The sequence below is a fragment of the Rhipicephalus sanguineus genome, chromosome 5, assembly GCF_013339695.2.
Source record: "Rhipicephalus sanguineus isolate Rsan-2018 chromosome 5, BIME_Rsan_1.4, whole genome shotgun sequence".
NCBI classification, from domain to species: Eukaryota; Metazoa; Arthropoda; class Arachnida; order Ixodida; family Ixodidae; genus Rhipicephalus; species Rhipicephalus sanguineus.
In genome coordinates this window covers 93550885-93577624 of record NC_051180.1, presented here as the reverse complement: position 1 = coordinate 93577624, position 26740 = coordinate 93550885, and the positions used below count along the sequence as shown (strand labels likewise).

At 44.1% G+C, this 26740-nt stretch overlaps 1 protein-coding gene across 1 annotated transcript in view; it reads left to right on the top strand.

Annotated features, from left to right (window-relative positions):
• The window catches only part of LOC119394842 (nicastrin), a 33736-nt gene extending 12727 nt beyond the window's left edge, over positions 1-21009 (top strand). Inside the window, exons 10-14 of the mRNA XM_049415998.1 lie at positions 1377-1542; positions 1709-1800; positions 3401-3554; positions 6592-6700; positions 11468-21009. Of these exons, the coding sequence (XP_049271955.1) occupies positions 1377-1542; positions 1709-1800; positions 3401-3554; positions 6592-6700; positions 11468-11673 (727 nt within the window). The 3' untranslated portion in view covers positions 11674-21009. The remainder of the gene's footprint in view (positions 1-1376; positions 1543-1708; positions 1801-3400; positions 3555-6591; positions 6701-11467) is intronic.
• The last annotated feature ends 5731 nt before the right edge of the window (positions 21010-26740 follow it).

Here is a 26740-nt window from a genome sequence, read left to right as displayed (position 1 = left end):
AGGACGGCGTGGATGGAAAGCGTTCGCTCCATGAAAGGCGTCGAGCAGACGCGTCCTCGAATGATTGAAACGTCGCTCTCACGATTCGTAACAGCGCTTTGCTGACAAAGGATAGAGGCCCTATTTTCATGTATCGCCAACTTGAGATCGCTCAGTTATACATGAGGCTGAGCACATCGCGAGCCCGCGCGACCTCCCTCCCGCGTACAGTGTTATGGGACTCATGCACTACAAGAAACACTGACCAATTATATATGCAAGTAAAACAGGGTGAGCTTCAACTGAATATGTCAGACGATAACATTTAACTTACCTACGTGGCTACAGAAAGCCTCGCGAAGCTGATAGTATGTGTACACTGTGGGCTAGCATTGAAAGCGCGAGTTGCCACGTATTTTCACGAAAACTTCGCGTCTCGCAAGAACGAATCAGATTTATCGTGTCGCGGAGGGCCCGGTTTGTTCACTGATGCAGGGAACATGCAAAGTCGTAGTGTTCCTTTCTTGCCAACGCGTTAACACTGAGGCTAGCACAGCCGAACAAGGGAGCGACTGCATAGTGCCGCCATTTTGTCGTCTACTAACCCTCCTCGAGAGGACGCTCCTCAATTCCGCTCGGTGGCGCGACAGTCTATGGGCATTGCGAATACCGGACCCTGTAATAGTTCCGAAATGCTGCTTGGCGTCGCCACCGCGCGCTATCGGCACTATCGGACGGTCGTGCGAGAGTACCAGAATCTTTTCTCCACTTTGGCAAAAAGAAAGAAAAGGCTTTGCAATGGGTACTTTAGGCAATATTTGCTGTGGCACTGTATTTATTTCTTTGCTGGCGGCGATGGCGTACGCGAGGAGATGCAAATCTTTACTTGGTGGTTAATGCGTACTACCGTTTAGTGCGTAGTTACGCGGCGTTCCCGGCAGGTACGCATTAACGAGGTTCCACTGTACATAACTCTTGTGAAAGTGCCAGCAGTAGTGTTATAGCTGGTAAAGCCTGGTTCCCTAAACAACATACAGTAGTAGCTTGCTACAAAACATAAGCTCTCATGTGTTGTGCCTGTGCTATGCCTGCGGGGATGAACTTTATGGTACTTTTTGCACCAATTTTGTGCTCACTTAAGTACAGTTGATGTCTTGAAGTATATGTAGGCTATTCAAAATTATTTGTATTTGTGAGTACTAGTTGATATTCAGATGAAAGAGCACAGCAGCTATCCGAGTTAATACAACACCATTCGACTCGATATTTGAACTTTTTTAATATTTGCACCTGCCTATTAACATTGGCTATTTTGTTTGCTAAGCTTGGAGGCTCAAGAGGATCAAGTTTTTGTGGCATTCTTCTGCATCTCCTTGCTTGTCCTTGTATTATCACAGATACTACAACAGCTACCTCGACAGCTGGGAGAACCTGAACTCTACAGGATTGGACTTGCAGGCAGTGGCCAAACACCTGACCAAATTGGCTGCCGCCGTGGCATCTGCTGTCTTTAAGGTCATCACAGGCGAGGAGGCCAAGGTCCTCACCTTGGACAAGTTCAGGGTGGGTAATACATTGAACCTTTGTCGTGGAAATGGAGTCATACTTCGGTATAATCTGTTATCTAGTATAAAGTAGGAAACTAAACAAAGTTTAGTTGCCAATTCTTACTTTACATAGTGATGAACCCGTGGTTCTGACTGCTTTGTTCCCATTTACTCTTATGCAGACGGTGGAACTCCTGGAGTGTTACGTTCTGAACGCTTCGTGTGCCCTGTTTGGTGAAGTCACAAACAAAGCCTCTGTGTCAGCAATGAGTGAGTCTTATGCTCTTTCATCACTCTGCTTTGGCAACTTTCATTTTCTGCCATGGTAACTTAGCAGCTAACGCGTTGTGCTGCTAAACTCGAGGCTGTAGGTGCGATTCCTGACCACGACTGCATTTTGATGAGGGCAAAATGCGAGAACACTCATGTAGTACCTAAATTTAGGTGCATGTTAAGGAACCCCAGGGTTTGAAAATTTATCAGGAAATGCCTATTACTGCATGCCTCATGATAATATCGGTGTCCTGGCATATAGAACACCAGAACTTTTTTTCTGCGAATTTCAATGCAGTTCAGTTGATATGTGGTAAAGTAGAATACTACTAATAATTCTAAATGTCTTAATCCGAATTGCACTTAAGTCAAACTGCACAACTGGTCCTGCTAAATTTCTGTGCATATGAGAAGGAGAAATACCCTATGAATTCAAACCATAAAAGCAACCCAAAGGTTATCTTGAACAAAATTCCCACACCTATTGATTGCCTTTCGGGGAAAAGTCTCATCACGTTTCCTATTGCATCAATGTACCTCCAAAAGAATAACATAAAGTGAAGGCATACACGTAGCTACCAGACATCTTGGCTTGCGGGGCTTTTGTACCCACTGCTGATACCTGCAAGATAAGGAGTGCCAGCTGCCAATGCGCTTGGCTGTAACAACCATCGTACCGAGGTGCATGCACAAGCGGCCAAGATGCACTCTCTCCTTCCCCTTCTGCTCACTCCTCCACTGTGCACATGCTTTTCAATGCGCCTGCATCTTCCTTTCTTCTGCCTCTTTCACTATGGTGCACTTGCCTATGGCCAGGAGAGCCCTGTAGTAGCCATCGCAAGCAGACATAGCCTCTGCTGTTTGGGCGACAGAGGTCGAGGACCATGCATGCTCGGTAGATTAGTTCAAGTCACCTCTTTATTCGGTTCTTTTATTTCGTCACTCCTGTCCTTTCCCTCTGATCTGTGCTTCCTTGTGGGATGCTACTGTTACCTTTCTCAACAATTGCCACCACTCATCCCCTCTGCCACCTCCGCTGCTCTGCTGCTTCGCACTGGCTGTAGCATGGCATAGTGCCACTGACATGCTGCTCCAAGATGGCCAAAGATTTTGATTGGGACACCACATCCAGCACTCTGAGCATGAGCTCCCCACGCACCTACCTTCTCTTAGCCAAAGAATCAGCCCGACCAACAGAATAAATCGCAGGGTTTACTACTGGCATAAGTGGGTTCTTGTCACAATAACAAAGCCTGGTTACAACGATTGAAGGGATGCTAAAGACAGACATTGAAACGCTATAAAATATCGCATTACCCTTCCATAGTCTTCGCATCATTTGTTTGGTACCAGGAGAGCCACTTGATTTCATAGGGCATCGTGACTCAAGGGGCTACGCAGTTCTTCAAAAATTCAAGTTGCTCATGCTTGATGTTTGGGCGTTATCATTGTACTAAACTTATTATAATACAGCTCATTTCTTCTTCCGCATTTGTTTTTTTCTTGTTGGCACTCCAAATGTTCGAGTGCTAAGACAGGAAGTTCAAGAAAATGCAAGAATCTTGAATGCATTTTTCTTTTGCTCTCTTTGCCTAGGGAAGCAAACCCTTCCCCCTGTATGTGAGTGTGGATCCAAACGGCCGCACAATCAATCCGTCCACTGTCCTGACCCGGCTAGTCATGGCCTACCTTACGGGCGAGCACCTCAAGAAGGTCACCAAGGAGAACTGCACCCAGCTTGCCGATTCAGACAGGGTAAGCATTAGAGTGTGGTTGTGGTATTTTTGTTGCCCTTTTAGCGTAGAGTAGAACCTTGTGGACACCTTTTTGAAAAAACACAAAAAATAAATGTACTATCCAGGAAAACGTATAATCTGAATCTAGTAAAAATCGAGTCTGACAAGCCCATTTCGAGGTGCAAGGGCAAAAAACATTTATTTCTTAAAAACATAGTGGGGCTCTTCAATTTTCGAACTTCTGGCAGCCAAAGGTTAGCCAGCTAGTTACGGTTCTCACAGAAAACAAAGTCATGGTCAAGTGTGTTGAAATCCCGAGACACCCGAAAGATTGCAAAATCAAACGCTAGGGGACAGCCAGCGCAAACGTAGACAAACGCTACCGCCGTGGCAGCAAACGAAACATTGCCTCGTGTGAGCGTCGGTTCTTTCTGCATTGCCCGCTTGTAAATATGTGGTTAGGTTTGCCGAAGAGCTGAAGCGATTATTCTCGAGTAATACGCAATCGGGATACAATCATGTATGTTCTCGCCCGTCCATGAACAAAACTGCTGTGCTGCTAACAGATTAACAGATGTAGCTCTGCGTAGTGCATGTAACAGTCACGGTACAACACGATGTGAAGTCTCACCGCGAAAAGTGATAGTTTGCCCGAAAGCGACAGCTGCCCGCCATTATCGCTAATAAAAATATCTGGGGTTTAACGTCCCAAAACCACGATATGATTATGAGGGACGCCGTAGTGGAGGGCTTCAGAAATTTCGACTACCTGGGGTTCTTTAACGCGCATCTAAATCTAAGTATGCGGGCCTCAAACATTTTCGCCTCCATCGAAAATGCAGCCGCCGTGGCTGGGATTCGATCCCACGACCTTTGGGTCAGCAATCGAGCGCCATAACCATGGTTATCGCATACTAAGTTGCGCACATGCGTTGATCAGTTAGCGTGCTGTTTTAACTTGAGACATGCGGTGGTATGTTCGCCACCACTCGTAATCGCACCATCTCGCACAGCGGAATGGGCTTTAGAAGATAACGCCAAGCGTAATGGCAACGGAAGGTGAAGTCCCCAAGCACCCGCATTGCAATCCGTCAAGTCCTTACAAAGATGGCAGCAAATGCGCATCATCTCTATATTTGGCGTCTGATAGCCAGAAACCTTCAAGAATTGTTCCAGAACAAATTTGTCCTGGCCACGAAGGAACGAAAGAACTGCCATGGTCCTGGCAGGTTCTGGCGACACGCGTGTAGGCAGAACTGTCCAGCCAGAAAAAAATGAACTGCTGTCTGGAAGTGTGCCGCGCGCTGGGCGGAGCAACCCTAAAATGAACGCGTTCTGGGAGAAAAGTGTGGAGGAAATGACGCCTTATCGGCCATACGCGCTAGGCACAATGGCAGCGTTGCTATGGTTACGTGGTGCTAGAGAGGACCTCTGTAGTGGCGCGGTGTGTTGTGCAGCAGCGGCGGCATGTGCGCCACGTGCGCTTCCGTAGGTCTCGTAGCGAACCGTGGCGGACTGGAGATGTTCGACAGCATCCATTCTTTTCGCTGCATTGTTAGCTCCGCAGTGTTCTCCCGGCTGTTGTTGTAGTCATGGGATCTGAACAAAAGTGTGTGGAACAAGTAAGTATCTACGTAGCGTGCTGCGGATGAAGGATTTGCAGTGCTCAGCAAAATTGCAGAACGAAACCACTGTGCTACAGAAAATACACTTTTTTTTTTAAAGCCATTTGAAGATTTTGACGGCCAGCGTGACCGCCTACCTTCGGTCATTGTGTGGTTGACAGAGAGCTGAGGATAGGAGGCATTGGACGAGGCAGTGGTTGAAGAGATGATCGAGCAATTTGGAGAAGACACGGAAGGGATAGTCGAGTAATTCAGAGAAGGCGCCGTGGGGGGGAATTAGGCACAGCGGAGCTTCACAAGTACACAAGAGGGGCTTTTTTGCACACTTGAATGAGAGCTTTTGGCTGCAGAACGTATCATACGACCGCAGTTTGCTGTGGTGCTGAATGTTGCTGCCGAATAATCGTATTTTCCAGGAACGTATTAACACGTAGCTCTATTGGGTTAACTTAGTTCGAGTTTTTGCGATTGCGAGCGTAGGGGCCAGGAAATCATACTAAGCGGGAACGTATTAGCGAGGTTCTACTGTGTATGATGCTAAGAGTACTAGAGGAAACTTGGCACTGATGGGCCTACGCATGCTGTGAGTGGAACATAGGCTCATCATAGCACAGCACTTCGTACAGTGTGCAAACGAATGTTTGGAATTATCTAAACTTTGATCTCTGGGCTCTGAACAAAGTTTCGGGCTCTTGTATTAAAGTTTCACATATAACTGAGCAGCTGTTGCCTTGTACCAGAACAGTGCCAGTAAATACAACAGAATCTCCATACCACTTAAAAACTTATATAATTTGGATTGACAGATAATTCATACTCCACGACTGGTCCCAGCATTTTAATAGGAGGAAAAGTACCACAAGTTCAAAGTCGGAGAACTGCCCAATAGTTGTTTTGAATAAGGTTTCATGTTCCTGTGGTCTACCATTCGAAAAAATGTTGCACTGAGTTTCCCCTTGCTTCAATTTGTTTCCAAAACCTTCAGATAATGTGACCAGCAATGTTAGGCACACATGAAGAAAACAGCTTACGAAGAGTGCCAGCTCCCAAAGGCACAGTGACAATTTTATTAACCGTCTCCAGTGCCACTAAGGCGGGTACTGCAAGTCATCATTGGGGTCAGCTGCATTCGTGTCAATCAGTCGTGTTTGCATTATCAATTGAGGGTAAATTTCAGGATTGAAATGCAGTAGACTCTCATTAAACAGAACCTGAAGGCACTAGGAATATACATTCTGTTTAACAAGAGTTCCATTTACTGAGACATGAACAGGGGTGCAGAATACAATATTGAAACCAATCATATCAGAGGCAGTTGTGCCATTTAAGCAGCAGTTCCGTTTAAGAGATTTCCGTTTACTGGGAGTCTACTGTTGTGAAGGTAATGCTATGCTAAGGTTAGTAACTCACTGAATTCTTTTTTCTTTACAGCTTCACCAGTACACCTGGATGGATGGTCCAGATGTCAACGAAACAGGATTATGTGTGCGATCAACCACAATGATGACGCTGGCACGTTCTCCAGCGCACGAACTCAAAGGTTAGTGTTACTTATACCGCAAATTGCACTCTGTTGGCGATAATGGATGCCGATCATTGCTTGTGGCTATGTTAAGGAGTGAGCTAATGTGTTTTTATTGCGACAGCAATTATATACTTAAGACATTTTAAGCACATTTTTGCTATAATCAGGGCAGTGGCGTTCCAAAAAGTACAATTGCAGCAGGAGGTTGAACAGCCTGCTCACTGGGTGTTGGTTGTCATGTGTTGGGCTGTGGGTGCAGGGGTGAGCCATAGGAAATCTGCACATCAGCTCGATGCGTCAGCATCATGCACATCATTTTCCTGCACACCTGCTATTGGAAATCTTGGATATTGGAGGCTAGCGAAGGAGAGTACAGTCACGCTCAGTATGTCTTGCAACATGAGAATGCATGGTCTCACGAGCTCAAAGATCAACCATGGCTTCTACTAGCCCTTATTTTCACCACTAAATGCTGTTTTCACACCTCAGGATGGTGCCAGATAAGAATGTCATTTAGTACTTGGGTCAATGATGGAAAGTTAAAGGGGCCCTGCGATGCTTTTGCGACTGCCTAATTTATCACTGGTATGTGTGTAGTAATGAATGCCGAGACGAACGCAAAAAGAATGACGAAAATTGATGCACGAAAACTGATGTTATTAGCTCTTCAAAGTTCAAAACTCGAGCAGACGATGACAAGAAACATTTCCTTTCGCATTTCACTCTCCCGCTGACGTCAAAGGCCATTTCCAATCACCGCGCGCCTCTTATAGAGACATAGCGGAAGTCTCGCCTCATGGTGGCCTTCACACAGTGCCTTGCCACCGCTCTTTTTGACGGCGTTGCAACCATGGCTACGACGAACCACGTGCGTCGCCTAGCAAACGGTCCCATGTTTTGTCGTGTAGTGCACACACCGAGTCTGGATGATCAAACAAACCTTGAGCGCGAGTCTTGCGACGTAGCAATGCCCTGCATGTTGTGCCGTATCCAGGCATGCCATTGTAAATTGAGAGTGTGTTGCTGAGCCCCGCACGGCGGGAGGATGGCCCCGAGGGCCTGGACAAAACGCTACCGCCCGATAACTCAGAAGGTGTGTTTAGAATTTTCCTTTTTTCGTTGACAGCATTGTGCCGAACTGAGCGTTACGTGTTTCGCAGCTGCCGGTGTGGCCAATATCGCCTGATGCTGCAAAAAAGCAAAACGCGGAAGAATTGTTTGATTACCATTCCCACTAGTTCCACAGTGCACCTAGCGTTGTGTCTGTTGTTTTGAAAGCACTACAGTATAACCTCATTACAACAGACCTTCATAACGAAGAGGATTTTGGTCTGTTGTAAAGGGAGTATGTAAAATCCAAGTACTGTTACAACAGACTTTTATGTAAATGCTGAATGGGTCTGTTATAACCGGATAGGATCACGAGTCACAAACATGGTCTTATTTTTAATGGGGGACCCAAAAAAAATGCGATTTTTGGAAAACCACATATTCAGTTTTTGTAGCCCATTTTCTATCTGATTCCAAAATATCTTCACTGAAAACTACGTAGAAGTGCTACAAAAAATTTTCTTTGCGTCTGGCAACTTGGCTAAAATTGCGGAAATAGCAAAAAAAAAAACAGCGTTTTTCAAAATTATAGCTCGGCAACGGCGCAACCGGGCACCACCATTTTGGGCTTGTCGTAAAGGGCATTTCTACGTGTTCAAGTTCTCCGTTTCAGCTAGCTCCTCCATTCAGTAACAAGCGTACAAAAAGCACATGTTTGAAGTTCAATTCAAGGCCTCCGATTGGCTGCTTCTGCCGTGATGCGCGCTTCGGGATCGTCGTCTGCTGCTTGTGCGTCGCGAGGTCGTGGCTGTCGAAAATTGCGCTACTTAGTGACGCGTTTGCACTCGTTCTGTGTTCACGGGTCGACGATGATTCAGAACGCTTTAGTTTGGCAGCTGCAAGCGGAAGCTCAATCATCTGATTACGATAGCGCGCCGCACTCGTCGCGAACATCGCATACGTGCGTAAAACACCGCAGACGTCTTCTTCTTATCAGCACTTCGGAGCTTATGACGAAGGCCACCGCGGGACAACTCTTTGTACTCGCAATCGAGCATCACGTACTTTGAAACATCAGGCACCGCGGCCACGCACATCGCAACCGAGCTTTCTACTCGATGTCGTGGCTAGGCCTAATTCCCCTCACAGTGCCGATGTGCGAGACAAATCCGAACTTTGCGGGCAAGAACATCGCGTTAGCGGACATACGAAAGCGAAGAAGCCACAATATCCTTCGTCACAAGCAACGAATCGCATCGCCCGCTGGCTCCTAAGAACAGCGGATGGAAATTTTGCGCATCGGCAGTGGACCCCCCCCCCCCAGCTCGCCGCGCAGCGACCGCTCGGAGAAGCGGTGGCAGCGGCTAGCAATTTCGCGCGTCAGCATCCCAAAGCGCAACACTAAGCACGCTGCGCGCCGATTTTTTGTCGCTACAGCTAGGCATAGCTGATCATTGACAGACCAGAGATCGTCTGCGGCCTTCGTTCTTAAATCGGTACGTCGATATCCGCGGCGCGCTGTTCCCGTCCCGAAAGTATGCTAAGTGATGTTTGAAGTTGGAAGTTATTGAATTTGGTATGTCCGTGGTAGAAAAGTCCGCCGTAAAGGAGTCCTGACCACCTTGCTGGCCTGACATTTTAGGCAATTATATCCGAATGTCCGTTGTACCAGAATCCATTGTAAACAAAACTCAATCAATTTAACAAATACGGAGGTCGGCATAGTGCCGCAAATTGGTATGTAATATCCGAATGTCTGTTGTAAACAGATCCGTTGTAACGAGGTTATGCTGTATATCAGTTAGAAACAGAAGTGATTTGTTTCTGAGAAAGCATAAAAAAGGGGTTTTATCCTTTTTAGGGCTCAGTTACTTGGCCTAGCTATATGAATATTACATGGTACTTGTCGCGTCAAGCCAATCAAAATGCACGGCCGTTGTCGTCCCTGCCACATGACGAAACGTCACTTCCCATAACAAAAATAGCCGGCGTGTGTCGCTTTAGTTCGAAATCAAGGTAGTTTATCCGGTGAAATAAAATTATAACGGCTTCGTTTTCGGCATTCGGCATTCCACAGTACCAGAACATGCTTTGGAAATGACATGCTTAATTTGTGTCGCAGGGCCCCTTTAAAGTTGAAGCCAAGTGCAACTTTTGAGCTCATGAGGCCATGCTCCTGTGTTAGCGCGATAGCGTTAGAGAGCTCGTGTCGCAGAAATTCCTGTGTTGGCAACGGTGACACCGTCGCTACCGATGCTTGTGAGCGAAAAATCGTGCGCGACCGAAAAATCGAGAAAGGTGCAAATAAAATAAACAATAAAAATCTTCGGTCCCATTGAGGATCGAACCCGGGCCGTTTGCGTGGCAAGCAGATGTCCTACCACAAAGCCACGATGTTACTTGCAACTGCTTCGGAAAAAAACACTACATAAATGTCATGTAGTGGAAGGAGTCTCCTTAACGCATTTTGTTCGGCAGGTGTCACGACGATTTGTAGGCACATTGGCGAGGCCATCAAACTACGTTTTTCGCGTGACGCCATGCGTCAAAAAAGCTGGTATAGTGCACACATCGCCGCTAGAAATGCAACTTGCAAACAGCTCCAACAAACGACAACTACTGTGTCCATCTAGCGGAAAACATATCAAACAACCAGCAAAACACTAGATAATGTTCTGCCATCTGTGAGACATTGTAAAAAACATGTTTCGACTACAGAAATGGCCACACTGCACAGTTTGCTATCTATGAGTGCCGGCAGGACATTCATGTCAAGTAGTCGCTCTCACGTCAAGGTTGTCTTGGCGACGCTGATGCTTGGCCTCCGCTTCTCAAGCTCGAAGTTCTGCGTCATTTTGGCGTCGTTGACGCCTGTGATTGGCTTCCCGCGCTCGTAGTTTGGGATCCATGCCACGGCGACGACGCTTCATTTCAGCTTCCCTGGCTCTCAGCAAGGCATCTTCATGGCGTTGTTGGCGTTTGACCTCCGCTTTCCTGGCCTGACCACGTCACGCGTGCGGGCATGTGTGTCTGTGTGTGCGTACGTGTGTGTGTAACAACACATCAATAAGTATGCATCTTAGTGGTAGAAGTGTGCACTAGGGGCCGGATTTCGCTATCGCATTCAACTCTTAAAGGAGAAGCTTAAGGGTCCCCCAATTTTTCTAAGTCATATTCAGCTCAACTGTACGTCCCTTTCCTAAGCCTAGCAGTGGCATCGTATGCAGCCAAGTGCACATGTAGTTCATGTGTGCGCTTGGCTTTCTAGGTTGGCATTACTTCCTACTGGGACCAGGTCAAAGTACTACTTTACAAGAGTGAACCAAAATGTCTGGTGGCTTTATGCATGCGGTGTTTTTGTGCACCTACGTTTGGAGGTCATGTAATCTGAGCTTCGGAAATGCGGCGTGGTTGAAATGCTGGAGCGAGTAACAACACGAAATGCCTGTTTCAAGACTAGCATACATACTCCCCACTGCCAGCACTCCTTGTCACATCAGCATTGTGTCAGCGAGTGCTTGTAGTCGTTAAATGAAATCTGTTTGTGTTGTCTTTGTGTGACACACATTTGTTTAGATTGTAAGTGAATATTTAGAGCCATTCATACAGCCTAAATAATTACAAACCTTACTTCGTGTGATTCTCTCACGTTCTCCTATCCTAATGGGTGCTTTGCTTTTCGGCCAAAACTGCGACTTTTTTTTTGCGACTCCGCCACATCCCACTGTGCAGACTGGAGCACGCGGGAGTACTCGACGTGGACTGAGAGCGTGTGGGAAGAGGCATCACTGCAGGTGTTCCTCATGCCCAGCTTCCGGCAAGAGGTGTCGGTCCTCGTCGGAGGCATCGCCGTGTTCCTCATCTCCCTGCTCACTGTGCACTGCGTGAATCAGCAGGCCCTGGTGCTGTTCACGCCACGCGCCCTGGTGGGCATCTAGGGAAGCGACACAAATCACATTGCTTTGGCCGACTGGACGAGCCACCAGGCAGGCGACGATAGTGGCCAACTGCCGCCCCCCGCTGAGGTATAGAGGCACGCAACCACCCCGGGACAGCCGTTAACGTGACACCCCCTCTTTGCTTGTTCTATAAAGTTCGTTAACCACCCTTCTTTACTTTCTAGTTTGCGGTTTTTAAGCTGTGGTGCCGTTCTGACTTAGAAGTCTTCTCGTGTGAGAGGATTACCTTGTGTGACTGCATAGAACTGTGAAAACACTTCAGGGAAGTTCTCATTGTTTATAAAACCTTTTGCAATAGGCGTTCTTTCTCGTCTATGGGCCTGTATCTGTTTTTGTATGCGAAAGGAAGACGTACGAGACTCGGACACAGAATGAACGAAAAGAACAACGAAAGTGTCGGCTAATATTAGCGGGAAGGTAGCGACACTGTATGATCTTTGAATTAACAGTCTTCCTTTGTGTTGTCCCCTGTTAGTTCCCCTTTTGTACATGCTCTGTATACCCACTTTTTCAAAGCATGAATGCCTATTCACTTTTTCGGCTTTCTGTTGTTTCTAAACACTGCAGTGCAGTTTGCTGCATGTTAGGCTTCATTTATGTTACAAGTGATTTGAATGTAGTTTTGTGTGAGAAGAGAAGTTTTCCTGCAATTTCTGCTTGCATAGGTCCGGAGCATATGCCAAAAAATATATATTATACACTGAGGGTTGAGATGTGTGAAGTCAAGGAATAACACTTGTAGCCAAAGTCGCAGTATTACAGCACAGTCATGTGGGATGGTGCGTGCTCTGCAAGTTGTTTAGTTACTTGCAGTTGTGCACAGAATATCCCTTAAGAAACTGGAATATAAGTGTAGCCATTCTACTATGGGTTCTTTAGAAAGAAAGCTTTCCATTTGAAGTGTGTCGGGTCCATGAATCAAATCTGATAATCTCTGCTTTTTTCTTTTTGTAATCATCATACTGAGATGCCCAGGCAGTTAGCCAGTACTAGTTATTACAGTCGCAAGTTGATCAGTAGCTCAAAGCACAGAAAGCGAAGTCTCATTTTTGGGGGCTTGCTTAGTCCTGCTCATAAGGCTACGATGATCACTTGTACATCAGAACTTTAAGTGTTTATTAGTTTTATTCGCTTATAGATTTCCCATCTTTCATTCTACACAGCCGATTTCTCGTAATCTATTAGGTGACCCATTTATTGCATGGACGTAGGAAGAAAGTAGGTCTAACAATTAATATTGGATTGATGATGTACCTGCAGTTGGAAATACAGTACACTCTCATAAAATGGAACCTGAAGGGACCGGTAAAATGTGTTCCATTTAAGGGGGGACACTGCGCCTGAAAACTTTTTTTACAATTCTTTACCAATTTAAATCAAACTCACTGAGTTTATGTATATTTGTGCGCTGATTTCAAATATGCAATTTGTTTCCTAGTACAATGTGTAGTTTTTGAATTCCATGTGCCATTTCGGGAGCCCCAGTTTGCCTAAACTGAGAGAGTTACAAAGTAATTAGGCACATTAGAATGACCTGGAATGAGTACAGAGTGCAAGAAAACAAGAATGGATGTTCTAAGCCCATTTGAACAAAAGTTGTGGCATGTTGAATATTTGTGGCTGAAATCCCAGCTTGGAGTAGACTAATTTGGAATGTTCATCGTGCCATAACTTTTGTTCAAATGGGTTTAGAACATCCATTCTTGTTTTCTTGCACTCTGTACTCATTGCAGGTCATTCTGATGTGCTTAATTACTTTGTAACTCTCAGTTTAGGCAAACTGGGGCTCCCAAAAAGCATATGAAATGTTTGATATTTTAAAAACTACATGTTATACTAGAAAAATAATTGCATATTTGAAATCTGCACACAAATATGCATAAACTCTGCAAGTTTCATCTCAATCGACAAAGAATTAAAAAAAAAATTTCAGGACCCATGTCCCCCCTTAACAGTAGTTCTGTTTACTGAGAGATGAACAGGGGTTCAGAATTCAAGTATGAAACCAATCATGTTGGAGGCAGTTGTTCCATTTAAGCAGCAATTTCCGTTTACTGAGAGTCTACTGTAATGAAGTGCGATTGCATTGCATGCCTTTTGGTTTTAGCCAGGAATGAAGCACACCGATGTTATCTGACCTAAGTAATAGTTAACTGAGCAGGGCTCAGTTCATATCTCGACTCGAGTTTGTCTCTCCCATCAACAGTCATATTGATTGCGCAGCTTGAGCTTTCCCTAAGATAAGTAGAGCGAATGCCGTAGCATCTTCTGATTGGTGCATCTGTAATGCTGGTAGATTCTTGTAGCAAAGCACTGGCAGTTGTGGCCTCATAACAGAAAGAAGCTATGGAAATGCATCCACTGGTGCTGCACGTCTGAGTGCCTATGTTTGCTTGGCTGGCACACCCGCCTTTAAATAAAAAAAATAGAAAAGCAGGTGCAAGTTGTCGGATACAGAGTGAGTGTAAGTTTTACTTGACTGAGAATGGTTCTTGCGAGTTCTTCGTCCTTACGTTCACGTTCTAGTGTCTAGTCGGCCCAAGAAACAGTATTAATAAACCATGCTGCATTTTAGATACTTTTTCTATTGCTTTAGTGACCTCTCTTATAGCTCACACTGGTCTCTTGACAGCTTTTATTCCATTAGTATGGTCCCTTGTGCAGCCATTTTAGCGGGATGCCGCAAAACCATTTTCCTTCTTGCAGTGTCTCATGTCACGCTGTGTGCTACAGACAAAAACTCCTTTCTTCTAATTCATAATGTCCTACTGGGTGCCACAAGCAATGCCGTTGTTTAGGCACTTGCTGTTTGTCCATTGGGGGTTGCCAACGAATGTGCCTGCATCGGCGTGTGGGAGGCGGGAGAGGCCTTTATTCCTGCCGTGTTTGGGCTCAAAGCTGCTGACCCAGCGCACCTCCTTGCACGCTTTGACAGCGATCAGTTGTAGCAGCGTTTTGCTCCCAGATTTGATTTGTTGTTTTTGCATTGTTTACTGTATCAAGGCTAACTTTGATACAGTAAACACGCATGAAATGAATTACTGGATCCACCAAAGTGAACCTGTAATGTGTGCCGCTGATATCAGTCTGGTAATGAATACTTGCTAAAAAATGTGTAATGAAGCTATTTTCAAGTTAGATGCTACTTCGCTATGATGAGGTTAAGGTGTACTGCTACTTAAGCCACTTTTCGAATTTGTCTCTGAGGAGCGAGGAGGAAAACAACAACTAGGAACTATTCACGGGCTCAAAATGAAGGATGTCATCTGTGAGCAAAGCTTGAATGGTCATTTCAACATTTTGCACACCGCGTAACGAGTTCTTCGTTAGCCACTGCTGCTGCTGATCGTTTCTCTGCGAGTGCGGGGGAACTGGGACAGAGAAAAAAAAGTGCCTTTGTCTGCCAAACTACTGTGATTTGTGTGAAAAACTCTTTTGAAATGCCAACAAGTTGCGACCGAGCGAACGAAGTTCATTGTGTGAAGTCCATTCCAAGAAAGCGTTGCATCACTTGTGTAGGTGCAGTGATCATCACAAACTGTTCTCCATCGAGGAGGCATGTGTAATTTTTCTTCTTTTATCTATTCTCAGGTGTGCATTCTTTTAAGAATGCATCACACCTTTTCTGTTTTTCTAGGACAAGTGTGTGTGTGTGTGTGTTCAATGCGATGTATAAAGTGTATTATATTATACACAATATTAATTTTTTTTCTTCCAGAAGTGCATATGTGTAGTGTGATGCAAAAGTGTGATATTTATTGCAAGACCCCCTGCATGTTAAGTGCTTAACATAGTAGTATACCATGCAAGAAATGGAAGTGAAGCGCAGCACTGTAATTGAAGCAGCCAACAGTGTGTCTTCAGAAAAAGTGAAAAACACTTAAAAAGTTAAATTTCAAGACATGGTATGCGAGACGTAAGTGAACGTGTCTTCATTTGTTTATAAACCTCTCCGCTTTCATGTAGCTCGTAGCCTTTTGTCTTTTGTAGTCACATTGTCGGCACAACCATGTGCTTGTTGCTGATGCGTGCATGTGCTTATTGCTGATGCGTGCTTGTCCTAGAGTGTGTGTAATAGTCTAGTCCCGGAAAATTCACCTGTGACTCTACGTCTTAAAACATTTCTTGTAAGGCTTGCAACTGTTGGTGGTTGCAGATTTCTTCGTTGTTTACAGCAAAACTATTCCGTAACAAACTCAAAGAATGAGCTGAAATTTGTGAAGTCCATTACTTATACTATCCATTATCCACCCTCACAGCCAACATGCCTAAAAGCAGGGTGTGATCACTAAACATTGTGCAATGCGACGCTGATGCTAAAGCCCACAGAGCACATTTGACAACTGCACAAAAATGATTTTCTGCTGCATCTTCGTCCCCGAGATTACTGCGTTCTTAGCTGTGGACGTTTATCCGTCTCTGACATCGTCAGCTGTGCAGAAGAGGCAGTGCAGTGGGTCTTATTAATGCACAAAATGAACAGTTTGCAGTGCAATGCTGTTGCCTCCACAAAGTGCTAATGAGCCTTTTGCAGTAACCATGCAAGATGGGGGCATAATTCATATTTTGTAACTATATAGTATTTCATTTACAGTTATTACCATATAGTACCAGGTCTTGTCGCTTATCCAAGTGGTAAGGGGAGTGGCCTCCTCTGAGCCAATAAAAAAGGTTGGATAGACGTGAATTATAACAGTACACTACCCCAATGAGAAAGACCGCTTGGCTTCACATGCACAGTTTTTTGTTGTGCCTGCAAATGGCCACTGCAGATTGCACTAAATATCTTATTAAAGCCATGTACTTCACGCAAAGCACTCAATTTTTCACATTTCTTCTTGGTGCTAAATGGACGCACTAAATGAACAAGGACAGAGGAAAAAGAAGAACACGATGCTCCTCTGCCCTTGTCTGTTTAGCACTGTAGTTTTTCAGTTATGAATTACCGCTAACTCGCCCAAGTTTCTCTTCTGGTTACTATGGTACGTGATTATAAACTTGAACCTCCATTAAGGTACAGCATATTGGGTGCACATAGCCATAAGTGGGTGCAGTGGCAAGGTGACAGCAATAGTGATTGGGTTCTTGACAGTGCAGCTAGTTAGGCACATTGTCAGGTAGCCAACTGCTTGCAGGAGTTTCAGGTTGTTCCATCAGATAAAGTATCGGCAGCGTCTTGCGCCACCACGTTTCAGCCTGATTGGGGCAAAATGGTGATAAATCTTCATTGTGAAGTAAAATTGGCTTCCTGTATGCATAAGTTTCTGTGGAAGTTCAAGGAAAATTACAAGATTCCTTCGTTATATTTGGCAACCAATTGTAAACAACTTTGTTAAACATGGTTTCACTGTGTTCAGAGCCATAGTCACAGCCGCAGTTCTGCAGTTTTGCTTTAGGGAAGTAATGTTACTACCATATATGTTTCTTTTCTACATTACCAAGGCTAGTTGTTGTACTAGTGCTATTAGCAAGTGATTTTGACAATGCTTGCTTTTTTCTGTGAGTGCAGAACCGAAGCATACTTAAACACTGTGCAAAGCTGTAACGATCTAGGTAGTCAGCACCAGAGGCATAAGTTTCCTATTTGCTCAGGATAAGGGTTAAGGAATCAAGCTGTACCAACTATGATATAAGCGACATATGCAAAACAAATTTGTCATTGTTCTGTTCAAAATTTGAAAGTGTGTTTACACAAGGTTCATTCAGCAGTATACTACATGTCTAGAATAAAATGATGCCGCTAATTAGGGTTGCTAATTAGCACAGGGGGGTGGGGGCAGGCCAGCCCCCGCTCCTTCTTAACCAACGCCTCTGTTCAGCACTGAACCAACAATTGCTACACAAGTGCGATTGTGCAGACTCCACTCGATAATGCTTGCACTTCAGAAATATGGACAGCGGACGAAATCTGCTCTCACAGCAAGCTTAAAATGATATCACTGCTGTGAAATGCCAGGTGGTAGTCTTTGGCGGATGAAACAGCAACCACAAAGTGCATGGCTAGCTATTTTTATTGGCGGTGTAGTGGTGCACTCGCATCAACACGCCTTGAGAATCCACTGGTCAAAACTGAAATGTAGCTGGCTTTTGCACTAAACTTCGGTAGCCACAAGTTGGGGTGAGCTGTAAAAGTCATCAGGGCTTATTGCTCCAGAGTGCTACCAGGAAAGGCGCACATGTGCTCTGGGTGCGGCAAAAGAGATTGAATGCAGTTGCACTCTTGAATGCAATTCGTGTGCTCCCTTTTACATTGGGAGCACACGAATTACTGCAGCTGTTACTGCAGCATGTGCTGCTGCAGTAACACACTATCAAGGAGAACTCACCCTTACTGTTCATGTTTACACGATTCAACACGTTAAGAAAAGATAAATGGTTTCTCAGTCAATTACTGGAAATTGCTGGGATGCATTAGACATAAGATACTGACGATGAGTCATGCCATGAGCAGTGACAAGGCTTGCTAAACGGAATGCTAAAGCAAGAAGTGGTGATGCATTCACCGGTAAATTTTCATGCCGGCTGCTCTCATGATTTCATAGATATCAGTAACGTCACTCCTCAGGGCTGCTGAATTGTTTACCAAGAACAAATGATTGTACATAATGAATAGGAAAATGGAGAGAAAATGTTATCATTTTCCTTTTTCTTACCTTTCTCGCACAAAATGGAGCCCAAATACACAAAGGTACTGTAACATCTGAATGTTGAAGTCATCTGCTCGCATGAAGTTCAATAAAAAAACTTAGCCTTTGGACTGCTGTAAGTTTCAACTTGAACTAGCAGTGTACCAATTTATAATAATTTTGTTTCTACATAATATCCCTCTGCAGTGTTTTGTGGCTGCGTGGCACACAACTTCATGCACAGGAATTGATCTGCGCTTCGTGTATGTTGTCTCTATGCTAAGGCTCGTTGACACTGAAGGCAGAGCGGCCAAAGTGGCACAGCGGATTTTCAATGCGGCGAGGCGGCGAGTGCTTGTACCTGTTCAGACCGCATGGCTCTCCTCGGATGCCCGTGCGGCCGAGGAGGCGGGGCATCTCGCACTTTTGTGGACGTGTCTCCATCACGTGGCACTGTTTGTCCACCCTTGCCACCGGAGCCATCTGCGCAGATCTCGCGCCTTTTCCAGCTCAGCCCAATGTTTACACCAGCGCCACCGCTGCATGGTGTTCTGATTGGCTGTGGCAAAGCAGAGACCTTCGGCGGGCAGAAAAAATCGGTCCTCGAGGATCCAGCTCACCGCCTTGTTTTCCGCCCGCTTTTGCCGCCTGGAGCGGAGGTTTCCTCCGCTTTCCCGCTCGTCCGCTTCGGTCGCCCCGCCTTCGGTGTGATCACGAGCCTTAAGGAAACTAAAAACCTAAATGTAGACATATTTCACAATATATACTCTTTTGAGCAGCGTTTTTTTCAGGCTGCACATATATATGGGGACTTGCGACTATGCTACAAGCTTTGTCATGCCACAGCACAGAAGAGAGATAACAAAATAAATGTAATTGTAATGGAGGAAGCACAATTGCTTCTTTAGTGTGACCTGTACAGTAGGACCGGAATAATGCAGCAATTCCACTTCCTTTTTCCTTTTTTCCAATTTGTGAGCAGCCTGAGCAGCACTCTGGCTATGTTGTTGATAAGGGAAAAAAAAGTGAAAGGAATAACTGCATTTGGTTTTCTTAAAAGGCTCTTAGCATTGGTGTCTTGTATATAGAAAGTGCAGGTTTGCCAGAGATTCTAGAAGCGATTTGTTGCGCTTGGCAACTTTTGCCTATTGTTTGCCATCGCAATTGTGTACAAAAAAGCCCCCTTTAATTCGTGGTATTAGGTCAGGCAGGTCCTTTAACTGGGACATCATATGATACTGATCTTTATTAACCAGTTATTTAGATGATGGAGCTACACAGCATGTCAATCCTGAAATAATGTTCATGTGCACATGAGAAAGCATTGAGCCCCAATGAGACTGCCTGCACAACTCTAGGTTCTATTTGCGATTTCAGGTGATACATGGTTATCTTCACAAAATTAAGCCACAGAAGAACCAGTAGCGGGGCAGGTTTAATACAATTGTTCTTCATAAATGGAGAATGGGATGCAGAGTATGAGCAATACAAAAAGACATCACACTCACTTGAAACAAATTTCTATTTAAATAAAATGTCTATATGTTAACTACTCGATCAGCCTAGTAAAATTTAGTGAAACTAACGGAACTAAAGCAAGGATCTTTGGATAATTGCCTTTTGCACAAATCATCTTGGGTGCAACGTGTAAAGATGCACAGGTCTTTAAGAATACGCGGTTCTTTGTGTTATGTTATGGGGGTGCACATCAATCATTTTTATAGTTAAACTGTACATAATTATTACATGCAGTTCAATTGTACTCGTGCCCATAAGATAAATCCAATGAACGCTTATATGAGGACAGGTTGTTGGCTGGTATATAGGCACCTGTGATGCATCTAGCAAGATAACGAGTATTTTATTAAAGACCACGGAACTTCTGACAGTATTTCCATTTTACGTACTTAAATGAATGATAACGTGTATAACGCTATTTTAAGAACTTGGCTCTAGGATGTGGCTGTAAACCACAGTGGTCTAGTGGTTAGAGGTGCTCGACTGCTGACCCGCAGGTAGTGGGATCGATCCCGGCCGCGGCGGCCGCATTTTCGATAGAGGCGAAAATGGTTGAGGCCCGTGTGCTTAGATTTAGTTACATGTTAAAGAACCCCAAGTGGTCAAAATTTCCAGAGCCCTCCACTACGGCATCTCTCATAATCATATTGTGGTTTTGGGACGTTAAACCCCAACAATTATTATATTATTATTATAGGATGTGGCTGTGAATGTGTGTAGTTCTCAAAAAGCAAGCCATTATTTGAGCTCGTACCACACATTCAATATTTTCGGACTTTCATTAAAGCACGCAAACTGCTGCAAGACTGAGATAGCACAATACACTTTTTACAACAATGAAAGTAAGCATTACTTTCATCTAATGTGGCATGCTGTACAGTGAAACCGTTTTATGTGATTATCGTGTCTGAGGTTTCCAGTTGAAAAACCTGCACCTTTCTGCTGAGCACCTTTTTTTTATAAGAACAGCCTGTTTTTGTCCACAGTTGTACTTGCAAATATAGAGCGCATTACAGCTGAAGTGTATGATTGTATCTTTGTTTACGAGTGCAGGAGTGACTTGCATGTGGCTTTACATCTACTGTATGAACAATGCTTGTTGAACAAGCATTGTTCACAAATCGCAGTGCTGTTTTGCTCATCTCGCTTTGTATTAAACTCGCTTTAAAAACCACATTGTGTGTTGCGATTACTTCCCTCGCACGCCACGGGAGGCATACATACACAAGGAGTTTAGAAGTACTTACGCCCCAGGCAGCATCATGTTTCCAAGATGTGAGAAAACACAGAATATTTCTAGAGTCCAGAAATGCAACCTGGCCTTTCAAATGCACTACATATACTAGCAATGAGATCAACATAATGTTGCATTGTTTTAAACACTGCAACCTATAAGTGCACTGATGAATCATCAACATTTTCGTGGAATTGACACTCCCTAAACCTTAGACCTTAACTGCAGAGTCGGCTCACATCCGTTAAAACTCGTTAGAGCTTTGAATTTTTGTTCGGATTATACGGAGTTAAAGGTAGTCCGAAGCTGTCCAGCACTAGGGAAATTATAAGCATGAGGACCACGCTCTGTTCATAGCTCCACACTTACCCGTAAGTCTTCTAATCTATGGTGTTTATTTACTAATGCCAATACGCACACGTAGTCTTGGACAAATCAAATCTGAACAAGAAACCGCAATGCATGCCACCTTTAACAAGTAGTAATTACTCCAATACATTTTCACACCACTCCTTAATCCAATCATCAAATAGCACTCTAAGTGTGCTAGTTGAAGCCATGCTGGCATTATACAAATTGGCAAAATAATAAAGAAATGCATCATAGTAAGCCCTAGCATGTTCATATCTCGGTTGGCCCCGACTTTACACTATTTCATTGCGCAAGCAGCAAACCGACCATTGGAAAGCATAAGGTTCAGGGCAACAGCGGGGGACAACTTCTTGGTAATTAAGTTGAGAATCGGAGAGAAATTGCACCATGAGGGTGAAAGCAAGTGAGGGCAGCTAGATTACTCTCTAGGTAAGACACAGTTTAAGCATTAAGGGAGCAGAACAAAAAAATTTAGGCAACACCGCTCTAGTGGTGCCTTCGTTTCTCTTTCTTCCTCGCTTTCGTTTTCTCTCATCTCTCTGTTTTTTCTGTCTTTGTTTGTCTGTTTCAATTTCTTTCTTTCTCTCTTTTTATGCTATGCTTTACTCTCCCTTCCTCTTTTCCCTCCTCCTCACCCTCACTTACCTTTCCCTCTATCTTGCTGTACTATACAAGGCTATGCTATGCTCTGCCCGCGTGCCTGGAGAGCAAAGTGATTACAACGCTCACCTTTGGATCGCGTGTACGAATCCCGCCTCGCTAAGAATTTCTCTATTTTTCTTTCTTTCTCTGCCTCTCTCTACTCATTCTCTTGTCTATCAAAGTTATTGCATCCCACGCCAGACAAATCAGCCCACATGTTCTGGGAGCAAAGCAGAAGACAAAGAAAAGGACAAAGAGTGTGTGTTGGTTCATGATGATGATAGCGTTCTGTTTGCTCTGCGCAGACTTATGGTCGACTTAAACAGCTCCGCTGTTAAAAATATGTGCGAAAGCCATCAACACTGAGAATAGCTGGAGGCTTCTTGAAAGATACTTATTTCATTTAGGGAATGATCCACCTGAAGGCATGTAGTACTTGCACAGGAAAATCGAAGTGCTTCAATTAACAAACTGAACTGCTTCAAAACGCGCTAACATTAAACATAACAGGCCAACTACATTATGTTCAATTGAACATGCTCAGTCAGGTCTGAAAGCAAGCTCATGTAGGCAGGCACCTTTAGCTACTGTCGGAGCTTTTACGCACCATGTGTGGGTATTCCCGTTTAGGGCCATTTGCACGAACTGTTAATGCAATAGGAGCCTCACCTACTAGCAGAGCTGCAGCAAAAGGCAAATCTCAAGTCAAGTTACTGCAATTAGAAAATGTTTTTTTAACTCAGTAGTGTTAAAGAGCTCGCTTTACACAAATTCTGCTGTTGGCGTTGTTGGTTGCCAGAGAAAAAAACACGATGGATGCAAATAATAAAAATAATAAATATGGGTCCGAAGTGAAATCGAACTCAGGCCCTCAGCATGGCAAGCAGGTGTTCTACCACAGAGCCACATCTGTGCTTGAAACTACTTAAGAAAAAAAACACCTATACAGGTGAGCGCAAGGAATCACGTTGACACATACAAAAATCGCGTGGCAGAAGCGTACATCACACAAGGCATCATACCATGTAAACTGCACGAGTGGGTGGTTTAAAGGCCTACCTATTGAAAAGCGCTCATGCATATCTAATCATCATCAGCAACAGCATCAACAAAGTGTGCAGCTGCGTATGTGCACATATTGCCTTAGACACATAGTGGGTACTTTGCTAATTTGCAGAACGATGAATATGGCACAGTGGGCACTTCGCAACTGTTCTTGAAGTAAGCATTCTAGGAGTTTAATGCGGCCACTGTCATGTGCACCAACATTCATTCCTTGCCTCGCAGTGCTGTTGAGGTGTTCCTCGAGAAGCGAAGCGTGGCAAACAAATGAGAAGATAATGCGAACGGGGCCCGACTACATTATCGCATTTTACTCCAATGTCCTCCAAGATTTTCTCTTTGTATTCCCCAATAAGAAGTACTCACTGAATGCACTTCTCGTGTTTATTTAACGTACGGATTCCATTGAGCACTTACATAAAACTAAAAATTTCAGAACGTTTTCTAAAAAATAATTTGGGAGGCAGAGGGTCAAAAATGGGATCTATGCACCTAGTCTAGGAGTGCAGTTCACAAATAATATAATGAATGGCATTGCTTATAGACATATTTCAAAGACAAAATTCACCCGTGTGTTAATAACCTATCCATCAAAGCAATAAATTTTCTGTGGCTAGTTAAGGGCAGAGTTGAGGAGCTTTCATAACCCCAGTGTATCTTTCTAATGTTAAACCATGCCGCTCAACAATGAGATTTCATTTCGTTAATTACTTGAATTTGAACAAGTGCAAGTTGACTGTGTTTTCATTGTCATATGTACCAGCAACATTTTGAGTCCTTTTCCTGCTGTGAGTGAAATTTAAGACCTACGGTATCTTACACACATGCATGTTTATGCGTTTGAGCTTTGAAATTTTCTGCAAGGCAGCATATTTTGCAACGTATTCACTGCGATTCCACATGTGCAGTCCTTTGTCGAAAGTAAATGCACATGTCGAAAGTATGCGTACAAGTATGTGTACGTGTTTTTAAGTGCACACACCAGGCTGACTGCTGGCTGTTTAACGGAATTTCTGTGCTGGGTCACAAATTTCAACGCCCACGAAAATGAAAACAATACTCGTACTTCTCATTCATAGACAAGTTTGGATTGTCGAGTGTTCCTCAAGATCTGAACAGCATATGTGATGAAGCGAGCAGCCTGTACACTTTTTCAAAAGGCTGTTACAGGCAACCCATCACAAAGCAGTATAAGGGCCAGCTGGCTGTTGCTGGCTTTCACTTTTACCGTGAAAAGGTGCGCATATCTGTTGTCTTGCTGAGGTGAACAAAAACTGGCATCAAAATTGGCAACCTATGCATCAAAGATTAATAACCACGGCACCGGATTAATAACCAAGGCAACAGAGTAAATCAACTGCAGATCTTACGTCTAAGCGCTTGCACACGACCTATTCAAATGGCAACCCCGCCACGGTGGTCTAATGGTTATGGTACTCGACTGCTGACCCGAAGGTCACGGGATCGAATCCCAGCCGCGGCGGCTGCATTTTCGATGGAGGCGAAAATGTTCGAGGCCCATGTGCTTAGATTTAGGCGCATGTTAAAGAACCCCAGGAGGTCGAAATTTCCGGAGCCCTCTACTACGGTGCTCCTCATAATCATATCGTGGTTTTGGGACGTTAAACCCCAGATATTATTATTATTCAAATGGCATGGTCTCCCATTCAAAGCTACAGATCTCTAGTGGTGTTTTGTGAACATGCCACAGCATATAAATTCGTCTGGGTCACACATATGTGCACTTTGGTTTGAAACACAATGCTGCGTTGATGTGTTGCTAAGCACTTGCACATGACCTATTCAAATGGCGTGGTTTCCTATTCAAAATAACAGATCTCTGGTGGTTTTTTGAACATGCCACAGCATATTAGTTCTTCTGGGTCTTGCATACGTGCACTTTGGTTTGAAGCACAATGCTGCGTTGATGTGTTGCTTGGTCTGCGCTAGATAGGAGAGAGCGAAATGTTCTTAGGATTTGGTTTCAGTAACAGTAACGCCAAGCAATGAAAGCTATACCAATGAAATAGCATGGTAAGCATTCTAAGGCGTGGCCCTCACTCTTCTGGCACTCTGTAATCTATAAATGCCAGCAAAGTTGTATCAATGCACTAGTAGAAAGGTGATGTCACCACCAACCACAAGTACTACGCAACAAAGATTGACAATTGCATGGTACGTGACGGAAGGGAAAAATTGCGCATGCTCTATGCCCAGTGTGCTCCCTTTAATGGAGGACCACAGTCTACAGAACGTTCTGTCCTTCACAAACAAAGAGAGTGACTTGTTGAAACAAAGGTGGATGAGTGGGTAGATTGCACTACACTGCCAACCAAGACGCGTTGTGGTAACAGCCATGGAGTTGTACCAGTGAAATAGAATGCTAAGCATGAAATATGACACAACACAATATTTTTTTTATCGATTTATTGATCAAGGTACATGTTCTGATGAGCCTACTTTGCATGCACAAATTATAAACATGGTACAGGTGATGCACCAATTTCGTTATTTCTCGGTTAACTACCAATGATTGGAATTGTTGGTCACAACTTCTACACAGTGTGGACATTTCAAGCACTTGTTCCTCTGAAAAGGAGCATCGCGTTCAACCAAATTTCATGACCAAATCTACGAAAAGCATAGAATATTGTGGTCACTGCTTGTTTGCGGCTTATCCAGACACTCGTACACAGTTTCCCCTAGATAGTTCAACGGATCAAACTCACCGCTTTCCATGCAGAGTGTGTGCTCTGCACTGTCAGAGCATGCAAATAGGCTGTGAAGATTTTGATGTATTCTTTTTCAGTAGGGTCCATATTCCACATATTTTGAGACATTGTTTAAAGGGACCGTAAAGTGACACAATGAATCGGCTTAGATTGATAAATTGTCCTCTGAGAACTCTAATGTCGTTAATTTCGCCATCATAGGTTTATTAATAAAAGAGAAAATCAAGGTCAAAGTTTCATTTTTAAATTTCTCGCCAAAATCTTCGCACGTGACATCACGGGTTTCAAAGTGTATTTTCATATTTTGGCAAGAGTGGCTCCACGAAATTTCCTGAAACTTGGTATGTTAAGTCTATGGTCCCCTCGGAGGACAATGTGCTGCAGTTTTACCGATTAGGGACTACGTATGACCTAGCAGACATCGTCAAACTCTGTGACGTCACACCGTTTGGTGCTGGAATTTGAAGGTGGCATTGCTACCCGCATTTTCTTTTCGTGCATTTTTCTCACTTACCAAGAGTCTTCTTGCGGTAAGAGTGGTGTTTTCGGTATTGTGAAATAGTAGTTTACTAATAAGCGAAAAATCGTTTTTCTCTTTAGTGTCCCTTTAAGACCACTCAGACACAAACCTAATCACATTGAAATGTGTGGCCAAAGTCTGAAGGAAATAAACCCCTTCCAGGTCTGTGGTCTTCAGTAGAGTTTGAGGATGTTAATTGAGCAAGGGGCTACACTCTGATATCACTTCCTCATTAAACTGTAACCTGATTTAGTGCAGACATGCTGTAAACAATGCATGCACCAATGACCACATAATATCTGCAGACAAGCGCACAAGCAGAGACATACCATACAGAGAA